This window comes from Erpetoichthys calabaricus, chromosome 11 (assembly GCF_900747795.2).
Source record: "Erpetoichthys calabaricus chromosome 11, fErpCal1.3, whole genome shotgun sequence".
Lineage (NCBI taxonomy): Eukaryota > Metazoa > Chordata > Cladistia > Polypteriformes > Polypteridae > Erpetoichthys > Erpetoichthys calabaricus.
In genome coordinates, this window is record NC_041404.2 from 147,915,019 (window position 1) to 147,927,624 (window position 12,606).

The 12,606-nt window shown below is 44.3% G+C and overlaps 1 protein-coding gene and 1 long non-coding RNA gene across 2 annotated transcripts in view; one reads left to right on the plus strand and one right to left on the minus strand.

Annotated features, from left to right (window-relative positions):
• Window positions 1–12,606, plus strand: part of coro7 (coronin 7) — a 389,354-nt gene that overhangs the window by 317,897 nt on the left and 58,851 nt on the right. Inside the window, 6 exon segments of the mRNA XM_028814299.2 lie at window positions 1,130–1,272; window positions 6,801–6,905; window positions 9,527–9,612; window positions 10,638–10,686; window positions 10,688–10,780; window positions 11,429–11,518. Of these exon segments, the coding sequence (XP_028670132.2) occupies window positions 1,130–1,272; window positions 6,801–6,905; window positions 9,527–9,612; window positions 10,638–10,686; window positions 10,688–10,780; window positions 11,429–11,518 (566 nt within the window).
• Window positions 1–12,606, minus strand: part of LOC127529558 (uncharacterized) — a 112,828-nt gene that overhangs the window by 99,990 nt on the left and 232 nt on the right. The gene's annotated exons all lie outside the window — the stretch shown is intronic.

The window sequence follows — 12,606 nt, forward strand, 5'->3', positions numbered from 1 at the left end:
GATAGATAGATAGATAGATAGATAGATAGATAGATAGATAGATAGATAGATAGATAGATAGATAGATAGATAGATAGATAGATAGATAGATAGATAGATAGATACTTTATTAATCCCAAGGGGAAATTCACATCGTCCAGCAGCAGCATACTGATAAAAACAAAATTAGATAGATAGATAGATAGATAGATAGATAGATAGATAGATAGATAGATAGATAGATAGATAGATAGATAGATAGATACTTTATTAATCCCAAGGGGAAATTCACAATAAGCAGCTAAGGGTGAGGAAGCTTAACAAGCGAGACCACTAAAATAAAAAGGTCGCTTCAGCAAAAAGATCTTCATCAGCAATAACTGACTTCTCATTTAGAAATTGGGTTGCAACGAAAACCTGCAGTCACTACGGACCACCTTGGCAGACCCCGATCCACACATGCCCTTCTCGCTTGAGCGTACTCTTCCTCCCCGTCCTAATTCTAGTCTACTTTTACTTCTTTCAAGTCTAGTTGTTGCTCAGCACAATGCCTGCACTGCAAAAAATGAAATCTAAGCAAGTATTTATATCATGACATTAAATCTTGTTCTCCTTATTGTAAGAATTATTGACTTATTAAAATTCTTTGATTTTTTAGCTTACTTTAAGAAATTTTGTCAAGTAAATTTTGCTTATCTCATTAGCAGATATTTTTAACTCCCATTTAAAGTTTTTTTTATGTCTTGTACTTTGTATATGCACGTTTTGCAGTGTGGCATGTCCTAAAAGTGTCACCTCCTTCTGGCATGGGCCTACATGAGCCCCCTCTCTGATTTAAAAGTTCAGGGCCATCAAGGGAGATCTGGAGCAGACCCTAGAAAGCATGCAGTGACCCTCTAACCTCCAGATCCGGCAGATCAGCAGTATTTGAGGCCTACCTTCAATCTTGCACCACAGTCCCCTTAAACATCCTGTAGCGAGGCAGGCCTGGCACTCCTCATACCGAGGGCCGACCTGAGGTCTCCATATCTACAGAACTGTCCGTGTTATAAGTTGGCCCTGCAGTGTTCTACCAGGATGCACGTGGCCTTCTGCAGAGTGTTAGTCAGTTCATGTCACCTTTCCTCTTTCTTCAATGACTGTGTTCCAGGACACACTGAGAAGATTTACTCCATCAAATTTCATCCGCTTGCTGATGGTATTCTGGCGTCCTCTTCATATGACCTGACGGTGCGCATCTGGGACATTGGAACTGGCAGAGAGGTTAAACTTCTTCGAGGGCACAAGGAGCAGGTATGGATTTTGATTCCGATACTGTGGGTATACATCATGGTACAATGACGGGGGCCTGGACTTCACAGGTGGCACACCTTCTCATCCTCAGCAGCAGGTCCTTTCATCTCACACCCAAAAACACCCACATCTGAGAACGGAAGCACTTAACTCTTTGAGGGATGACTATTTTTTCCAAAAAAAGCACACAAAGCAAATGGTGTCACCCATAATTCAACATAAAGCATGTGCTGCTGTGTGCTGTGGCTGGTGTTGGCACCTGTTTGGCATCCCTGGCAGCAGGCCGACTGCCTGGCTGTCTTTGCATGGCAGGTGGGCAGCGTTGGCAGTCACAGTGTGACGCAATCTGATTTGTACCTCTTGTCATTGTAAGTGGCGGTCCTCCCAGGCAAACGTTGCTGTGGGTCATCAGCTACACAAATGTGTTCAGCACGTCGATCAGCTGAGGCTCGTACCTCACGTTCGCTCTCGATTTCCATCTCTAGATCACTTGCATCAAAATCGGAGTCCAGCAAGTCACAGTCTGATTCAGCGCGACCATGCAAAACGTTGTCCACAGAGTATTTTGCTTTGCACATTCACGTTGGTCGCTCGTCAGAGGTCGATGCCATTTTAGAGGTTGTTTGCTCCTCGCTATTCAGGCACGTGCAGGGAGCTGAGGTCAAATCAACGAAGCAAACTTTCCTTCCAGCAAAGAGAGTTGAACTAAAGTGAAACGGCGAGATTTGTCACCGATTACAGCTGATTACTGTCCTGTACCCCTGATTTTCGACAAAAGTCAACATCCGCCCTGAAAGAGTTCAACATTAGCGAGAAACTGCACTTAGGCTGACTTTTAAAGCACATCATTAGAACACGAGGCTCCGGCTCTCCAGCACATAGACACGTGTCATGCTTGTGGCTGAGCTCTGTGATGTCCAAGTGGATTGGGTTGGCGAGATGTTCCAAAGACAGGATGGCTCGATGAGTTCTAGAAGGAGAGCACTCCGACATTAATGCACAGCTTGCTGTCGTTATCATCTTTTTCACATACTAGCTGTGCTACGCGTCTAAGATGGGTTGAAATCTAAGTCATTGACGTAGACCTCAGCGTTAACATTTGCAGTGCACCTTGTAATGCATTTGCCTCTGTTACATGCCATTTGGTATGGGATTCGTAAAAAAACAGTCTTAATGTTTGTGATGTGGCATCTGCTGGAAGGGCAAATGCAATGCATTTAATTTCTAAAACTGTTTGTGATACGCCATTTGTTGGAATGACAGGGACATACAGTGCATCCGGAAAGTATTCCCAGCGCTTCATCACTTTTTCCACATTTTGTTATGTTACAGCCTTATTCCAAAATGGATTAAATTCATTTTTTTTCCTCAGAATTCTACACACAACACCCCATAATGACAACGTGAAAAAAGTTTACTTGAGATTTTTGCAAATTTATTAAAAATAAAAAAAATCGAGAAAGCACATGTACATAAGTATTCACAGCCTTTGCCATGAAGCTCAAAATTGAGCTCAGGTGCATCCTGTTTCCCCTGATCATCCTTGAGATGTTTCTGCAGCTTCATTGGAGTCCACCGGTGGTAAATTCAGTTGACTGGACATGATTTGGAAAGGCACACACCTGTCTATAGAAGGTCCCACAGTTGACAGTTCATGTCAGAGCACAAACCAAGCATGAAGTCAAAGGAATTGTCTGTAGACCTCCGAGACAGGATTGTCTCGAGGTACAAATCTGGGGAAGGTTACAGAAAAATTTCTGCTGCTTTGAAGGTCCCAATGAGCACAGTGGCCTCCATCATCCATAAGTGGAAGAAGTTCGAAACCACCAGGACTCTTCCTAGAGCTGGCCGGCCATCTAAACTGAGCGATCGGGGGAGAAGGGCCTTAGTCAGGGAGGTGACCAAGAACCCGATGGTCACTCTGTCAGAGCTCCAGAGGTCCTCTGTGGAGAGAGGAGAACCTTCCAGAAGGACAACCATCTCTGCAGCGATCCACCAATCAGGCCTGTATGGTAGAGTGGCCAGACAGAAGCCACTCCTTAGTAAAAGGCACATGGCAGCCCGCCTGGAGTTTGCCAAAAGGCACCTGAAGGATACTCAGACCATGAGAAAGAAAATTCTCTGGTCTGTTGAGACAAAGATTGAACTCTTTGGTGTGAATGCCAGGTGTCACGTTTGGAGGAAACCAGGCACCGCTCATCACCAGGCCAATACCATCCCTACAGTGACGCATGGTGGTGGCAGCATCATGCTGTGGGAATGTTTTCAGCGACAGGAACTGGGAGACTAGTCAGGATAAAGGGAAAGATGACTGCAGCAATGTACAGAGACATCCTGGATGAAAACCTGCTCCAGAGCGCTCTTGACCTCAGACTGGGGCGACGGTTCATCTTTCAGCAGGACAACGACCCTAAGCACACAGCCAAGATATCAAAGGAGTGGCTTCAGGACAACTCTGTGAATGTCCTTGAGTGGCCCAGCCAGAGCCCAGACTTGAATCTGATTGAACATCTCTGGAGAGATCTTAAAATGGCTGTGCACCGACGCTTCCCATCCAACCTGATGGAGCTTGAGAGGTGCTGCAAAGAGGAATGGGCCAAACTGGCCAAGGTTAGGTGTGGCAAGCTTGTGGCATCATATTCAACAAGACTTGAGGCTGGAATTGCTGCCAAAGGTGCATCGACAAAGTATTGAGCAAAGGCTGTGAATACTTATGTACATGGGATTTCTCAGTTTTTTTTATTTTTAATAAATTTGCAAAAACCTCAAGTAAACTTTTTTCACATTGTCATTATGGGGTGTTGTGTGTAGAATTCTGAGGAAAAAAAAATAATTTAATCCATTTTGGAATAAGGCTGTAACATAACAAAATGTGGAAAAAGTGATGCGCTGTGAATACTTTCCGGATGCACTGTATCAACCGGTCACACACAGACAGATACACAGACACTTGGGCTGCGTTCCATTTGAAGAGGGAAGTCATAATTTTCAACTGGAATGCCCCTTTAAGTCAGATTTCTAACTCAAAAACGCAGGGCTGGTCTGTCAAGGCCGAGTTTGTCCGATGTCAGAGCATGACAACAATCCAAAATGGCAACATACGTACACCGCAACATTTAGTGAAAGCTGTAGTATTAGCACTTCTGTCTGCACTGATTGTGTGTCATTAAATCACAGAACTGTCCGACTTCTAACTCTGGACACGTTGCTACGGTGTTAAGATACGCAAAATGCCGCGTAATTATGTTGCTATCAACTGGTATTTATTTTAAAGGAGCAAGCACACCAAATGTTTTCCCAGAGGTGTCCATAATGTTTTTTTTGCAGGGTCGTCTTAACAGCCTCATAGGCCCCGAGGCAAAGTAAAGCACTGTGGACCCCTGTTTTAATAGCAAAACAGAAACATCGTGGGGCCCGCGGGCAGCTGCCCAGCCTGCCCATGCATTAAGACGGCCCTGGTTTTCTGTTTACTGGAACGCGGTCAACTCGGGTGTGACGTCATTCCCAACTCCAAAATCCAAGACAAACAGAACACGGCTCGCCAGAATGTGTAGTGGTCTGGTGCCGCTCAGATTCACACCGTCATAGGGTCCGTGATTTGTGTATTTTTTTTTGGTGGGGATCCCAGGAACACACCCAGCCTTGACCCGACTTGCACCACTCATACACAGAGACACGAAATAACAGCTTATAAACTAATAAAGCGGCATATTAAATGAAACAAAAGCCTAAATAAATAACCAGATAACCCTCCCTACTTCTCTATGGTGACAACTCGATAAACGCCTAACAGTAAACACTAACAACCAAGTCCATAAACCGTCCAAAGTCGGTGGTCACGGATGTAGTGGAATGGAACCCGGGAGCAGCTTTCTGCAAGTAATGTATGAAACAGATCCTACTGGAGGTCCTGAGGTGGCAAGGGGGGTGATGAGATGAGATTTGGGGGGGGGGGGGGGGTGCTCCCTCTGATGAAGCACGATGACCAATCCAGCACTACTCACACGACAGGCACGCACGGGACAGTCCATATAGCCTTACAGGTTCGTCGATCCAGGATACAAACGATAAGATGGCATTGCAGACAAACACCAGACAACGGGACTTCTTTCACTGCTTAGCTGGCTCCCTTTTAAAGTTAACGGCCACCCTTCTTGTCCCCAGCAGCCCCTATGCCCTAATACCCTTGGGGCAGCTGGGAAATGCAGTCCTTTAATCCATAGCACTGCCACAAAGCTGTAATACTTCTAATGTATATTGTAATGTATATATGAGGATAGTCCATCCATCCATTTTCCAATCCTGCTTAACCAGAGCAGGGTCTCAGGGCAGCTGAAGCCTACCCCAGCAGTCATCGGGCACAAGGCAGAAACAATACCTGGACAGGGTGCCAGTCCATCTCAGGATGAACACACACACACACACAGGTCAGTTTAGCATCGCCAATCCACCTAACCTGCATGTCTTTGGACTGTCATTAGAAACAGGCGCAACCAATGAAAAGCCACACACACACACACACACACACACACACACACACAGGGTGAACGTGCAAAATGAAATCGGGGGCTCCCTGCACTTGAACCCCAGTCTCCTTGTTATAAGGCAGCATTACCACCACGGTGCTGCATTTCTAAACCTGCTTAATCCAGTCACAGATCACATGGGGTTGGGTTGAGGGGTGAAGCTTACCTTAGCAGCCATAGGCATAAGGTGGGAGACAACCCTGGACCAGCGGCAGTCCATTACAGGGCCAATTTGGAATTGCTAGTGAGCAGCACCTGCACGTCTCATGTCATGTAATCTGGTAAATCTTTATGAAGCTTTTGAACACATGTGGGTTTGTAATGATAGCTTAGACACCCTCACACACATACACCAATCCACCTAACCTGCAAGTTCTCAAGGATCAACCAGAGGAAACCCACACAGGAGAACATGCAAACTCCACATAGGGAGCTTCTGCGACTTGAACCCCAGTCTCCTTGACGTGACGCAGCTGTGCTTACCACCGTACCACCATGCGGCCCTGTGCGAGGATTATTGGAACCTAAATCTGTGTAAGTGGCAGGCAGTGTGGTGTAGTGGTTAAGGCTTTGGACTTCAGACCCTGAGGCTTTGGACTTTCACATCCCACTACTGACACCTGTGTGACTCTGAGCGAGTCACGTGACCTGCCTGTGCTCTGATTGGAAAACCAAACAAAAGGTATCCAATTGTATCATAAATGGATAAAGCTGGATAAAAGGTGTCAGACAAGTACATGTAAATGGAGAAACAAACCACAAGTAGGTCCGCACATCCATTAAAGGTGTGAGTCACATCGATGTCCTGGTCATTGGTGACATTTGATGCACACTACGTCGGCTTTTCTGTCTTTTTTCCTAATCCTGCACTTGTGTATTTTCCCGTGTCTGGAGACATGCTCACCTGTTGTTCTATGCAGCTGAAATTTTTCTAAAAAAATGTTTTAGACGTGAGAGGTTTATTTCTAAAAAAGCCTTCTCCTGTCTCTGCTCCCATGACAGATCTTCAGCCTGGCTTGGAGTCCTGATGGCCGACACCTCGCCACAGTCAGCAAGGATGGCAAAGTGAGGATATTCGATCCACGCAAGTCAGCGGAGGCCATTGAGGTAAGAGCTGTGGGCCAATCACAGGGACACCACACAGGGTGTCATTTTTGTAGCCTCCGTAGAGTTATGTTTGCCTTTAGAAAATCAGCCAAAAACATTGAATTTTTTTTTTCAATCAAGAAAAAAATGTTATTATGTGATAACAATAAAACATGTAAATCCCAAAACATCAATATAAATAAAGTAGGAAAGGCATGTCTAGTGTCCTTCGCTGCACTGATGCATCCTTTGTGTGACATGCTTGGAAAAGGTCACCAACACGCAGCCCGACGTCACAATCAGAACAGTAGAACTCTGCTTCTTTGCACACTTTGCTTTTAGTATTTTTACTTTCTCGTATAGGAAGTATAGGGAAAATATTGTAATTGTCCAAAACTTCGATAGAGATTTTGATGAATCACGATGTATTAGACCTCCCTGAGTCGGATTTATGTTCTTGTAGGGAAAGTATTGTAATCGTCCAAAACTTCAATAGAGATTTTGATGAATCTTGACATTTTAGACCTCCCTGAGTCGGATTTACTTTCTTGTAGGGAAAGTATTGTAATCGTCCAAAAATTTAATTTTGAGATTTTGATGAATCACGATGTTTTAGACCTCCCTGAGTCCAATTTACTTTCTCGCAGGGAAAGTGTTGCAATCGTCCAAAACTTCGATATCGAGATTTTGATGAATCACGATGTTTTAGAAAGGGTTGTAATCGTCCAAAAATTTAATTTTGAGATTTTGATGAATCTCGACGTTTTAGACCTCCCTGAGTCAGATTTGCTTTCTCATAGGGAAAGTATTGTAATCGTCCAAAACTTTGATATCGAGATTTTGACGAATCACAATGTTTTAGACCTCCCTGAGTCCAATTTACTTTCTCACAAGGAAAGTATTGTAATCGTCCAAAACTTCAATAGAGATTTTGATGAATCACGATGTTTTAGACCTCCCTGAGTCGGATTTATGTTCTTGTAGGGAAAGTATTGTAATCGTCCAAAACTTCGATACTGAGATTTTGATGAATCACGATGTTTTAGACCTCCCCGAGTCCGATTTACTTTCCCATAGGGAAAGTATTGTAATCGTCCAAAAATTTGATTGAGATTTTGATGAATCACGATGTTTTAGACCTCCCTGAATCTAATTTACTTTCTCGTAGTGAGAGTGTTGTAATCGTCCAAAACTTCGATAGAGATTTTGATGAATCTTGACATTTTAGACCTCCCTGAGTCGGATTTACTTTCTTGTAGGGAAAGTATTGTAATCGTCCAAAAATTTAATTTTGAGATTTTGATGAATCTCAATGTTTTAGACCACCCTGAGTCCAATTTACTTTCTCACAGGGAAAGTGTTGCAATCGTCCAAAACTTCGATATCGAGATTTTGATGAATCACGATGTTTTAGAAAGGGTTGTAATCGTCCAAAAATTTAATTTTGAGATTTTGGTGAATCTCGACGTTTTAGACCTCCCTGAGTCAGATTTGCTTTCTCATAGGGAAAGCATTGTAATCGTCCAAAACTTCGATATCGAGATTTTGACGAATCACGATGTTTTAGACCTCCCTGAGTCCAATTTACTTTCTCACAAGGAAAGTATTGTAATCGTCCAAAAATTTGATTTCGAGATTTTGATGAATCTCGACATTTTAGACCTCCCTGAGTCTGAAAATACCATTTTTGAAATTATGTCTGTGTGTGTTTGTGTGTGTGTGTAAACACGACAACTTGAGTACACTTTCACTTTGGTCAACCAAATTTTGCATACAAGTATTAGGTACAAAACGTCAATTTCTATCAACTTTTGGGCTATTTCCGCTACCTGAAGTGGTGCTTTACCTTTAATTTAAGCAGCTGCAGAGTCCGATTTATTCAACTTTACTTTTATAATAATTGTTAAATAAATTCATTTGTTGTTGATGGTTCTTTACTGTACATAATATAAAAATATAATCACTGTCTTGCGGTTAACTCCTCAGATATCCATCCATATATCCGAGTATACAAGAAAGTCGAGGGGAGACCACTTCCGATTTTTTTTCAGGGGCTTGAGTATGAGAGGATCAAACGTCAGTGCCTGATCCACACGATCGACGCGCCCCTTTGAGTTATCATAGGACACCACAATGCTTAGTGACATTTCGCTGATGTGAACTTTGACAGTTGCTGCATTGTGAGCACAGTGCTTAGGGGGCCAGCATCCTTCTTGTCTTTCTAGTTGATTGCAGTCATTTTACCTTTTCGCCATGTAGATGGTGCACCCCACTGCAGAATTACACCACTGAAGTCACCTGACATATCCCGGCGGTTCGGTTATCATCATTCAGTGCCGTATTCAGTTTCACTATCCATGTCAATGTCCGATGACCGGCTCACATTGACGTCACTGTTGCTTGATTCAGCCAATGCTTCAGTTTCAGTTTGTTCTAAAATTGGCTTTACACGCCATTGTGTGTGTGGGTTGAAGGCTCCGCCCCCCCTCATAAATATAAATAAGTAGCAGAATGCATAGTAATATTCATGTTTTTTATATTTTTGCAACATATTTTATGCACAAGATGGTAACAGAATATTTTCCCAAGTGTTATCACTTTACATCGGATCTCTAAGCCTTCCTCCCTCTCTCCTCCAACAGGAAGGCCCTGGTCCTGTAGGTCCTCGAGGGGCCCGAGTGGTGTGGGTTTGTGCAGCCAAATATCTACTGGTGTCGGGGTTTGACAGGTAAGTGATGTTTGGCTATCATGACAGTAACGTCTCAATTTAAGTTGTGAGGGATAACCCAGTGGGTTACTGAAGCTGCCCTGTCTGATTGTACATTGGCACTGGTCACTTTTGTGACCCCTAACTTTACCCTTACCTTACCCTAATCTTAACTGTTTCTAGTACACGCTAACCATAACTTTAACAACACTTACTGCTAACCTTAAGTTACCCCTAACCTTAGCAGTTTATACTACACGCCAACCAAACTCACCCTCAACCTTAACTGCCCTCCTGAGACTGCTAGTCTGTAGCTGCCCTACAACACCTGTGGTGACGTCTGCTCCTCCATCTCTCCAACTTCAGAACATCCTGCGGTGTCCGCCGTGACACTTCAGTCACAAATTGCATTGAGGTATTGCTGTGCGGCTCTACAGTGGCTTGAAAGACCTCTGACTGCGAGGGTAGCGTCCTCTGCTGGCCAATAAGGGTACCGCCACCCAGAATAACTTCACAGTATGAAGAGCCTAAGAATATCCTGATTGGACGTGAATACTCTGGTGAAGCATCTCTGACTTTTTTTGCTTTGTGCCCCCCAAAACCATAACCTATTGTCTATGGTAGAGGAGCGAAAGCTTTAGATTTGTTAAAAATTTCAATCTCCAGTTTTCCACGGATCTCGAGGGTCCCCTGAAGCCGAAAACATCGATATCTCGATGGATGGGTGTGTGTATCAGTTTCTTGAGGACGGTCCAGAGCTAAAACGACTGGACTGAAAAATACCAAACTCAAAACTTAAGCCTGTTATGAGATGACGATATGCCGATTAGTTTTTGAGACAAATCGTGCGAGAGAAAGAGGCGCTCTAGGGGAACCCTCAAATACCGTAATTCTGCAATTCATGATGGAGTCCTCTCGTTGATTGCTATTGGGTCAGAAAGATCAGAGCAGTAAATGTTCTAGAATAGTTTGGGGTAACTCCGCCTACTGATGTTCATGTCCCAAATTTTTTTACTTTACCTGTTCCTGTTGCTTTCTTTGAACAGTCGGAGTGAAAGGCAAATCTCCCTGTACCAGGTTGGCGCTTTGTCGTCTGGGACCGCTGGTGGCCCTCAGTATCGACACCTCTCCCTCCACGCTGATTCCCTTCTACGATGAAGACACCAGCGTCGTCTTTCTAACTGGAAAGGTAACAAGAAAAGTGCACGAAGGTGCATGCAGTGACAGTTGGGGACAACTGGCTTTGTAGGGCATAAAGTATGGCATTTACAGTAAGCTACAATGATGTTGCGTAGGGAAGCCGACACGATTTTTAAATGGCAAACCAGGAGAGAGACGTGAAACAGAAAAGGGTTGAAACTGGGAGATCGGTAAGTGCCAAAACAACAAAGAGCGAGACCAAAAAAAGAAAATCGAAGTCAGTAGAATAAAAGCAATTATTGACCGTTATCCATTTTGACCATCTCCCCTTCTCCCTTACAGACATGAATCAGTTATTTAGTAAACGTGCCAGTCGTTCTTACCCTGTCAAGCATGGCCTTGTGCTCTGTGCTCAGTGACAGCCCAACTCTCAAAGTGGGGGTCACTTTTAGCACAAAAGAGGAGACGAGGGTCCATTTTGAATTGGGCTCATCATTCATTGTGTTGCTTACAACTGTTGGGCATCTTTATAAGCAAAGTGACAGTCACCCTGGTGACACCATGACAGATTCCAAACCAACCTCAATCTGTCTGAACTCAAACCTGTGCTTAAGTGTGTGTATTGATCTCATAACAGGAGCAGTTATCATCATCATCATCATCTTCCATGAGTGATTTTTGGTTTGCTTTATTGTAGGGAGACACCAGGACGTACGTATACGAGGTCATCGGGGAGACTCCTTATTTCTTGGAATGCAGCAGCTTCAGCTCAAGTGATCCCCATAAGGTACAAGGATTCTAAACAAATGCTGTTCTTGAAATCACGCGAGGTCTTAACATCTCCTGAGGGCACTCTGACAAGCTGGCAGATTTGGTAGGCATGTCCCACACACGTGCCCCTTAGCGACTTCCTCAGCTGTGCCAGCCGGGTCCTCACGGTCAGCTTTCACCATAGTGGGGCAGCTCTAAAATGGCTGCAAGCTGCCTGTTCCTCTTTATTCTGCTGTGGCGAGTGGTCTCCCCTTTACAAAAACAGCTGAGGACCCCCTGCCCTTTCTGGACACAATGCCATCCCTATTATTGACCGACAAGAGGAAATCATTGCAAAGCTTCCACAGTTCCTCCGCATCAGTGTGTGTGTGTGTGTGTGCACAGATGATTTGTTTTAAGGGGCAGAGCCAGGTCATGCTGGGTGGGATGAAATCAGCTGGACTGGAGGTGTGTGGGAATTCCCAAGGAGGAGATGGAGGAAGACCCTGGGTAGTCTGGTCAGTCCAGTTCAGCATGTTACCACTGCGGAATGAAAGTGATGGCGATGTTTAGCTTTGTGATGCCTTCTTAAAGGGTCATTGCTGCCATCCAGTTCACTTGAAATGTAAACTTAAAGATTCGTATTACCTGTGCTGTGAATTCAGACGTTACTAGCTGTCCCCCGTGGCTCTGCCCAAATAGTAGTGAAACTGGACAAAAACTTTAAAAATGAATAAAAAAAAATAAAAAGAAATGTAATTTTGGCCAAGCAGAAGGTAGGCACGCTGTAACATCAAATGTTGCCACTGTATCTGATCGTGTTCAGCTCTGACGGGAGAGAAAAGCACATGGCCGTGATATCTCTGCCAATCAGCAAGTACCCTCTAAAACACACGTAGCTCTGATCTCTCTCAAAAATGTCAAACGTTACTCCTTAACAATCTCTAGATGATAATGTCTGCTGAACAAACTGGTATCGCTAGCTAAGTGGAGGCGACGTGGCGAGAGGTAGAGCGACTCAAACGGAGGCTGGCGCATGAGTGAGAAGGGCCCCTCTCCTCGGCCTGCAGCCTCTCAGATTTGTGCTAATCGGTACCGCAATCGAACTATACATCCATCCATCCA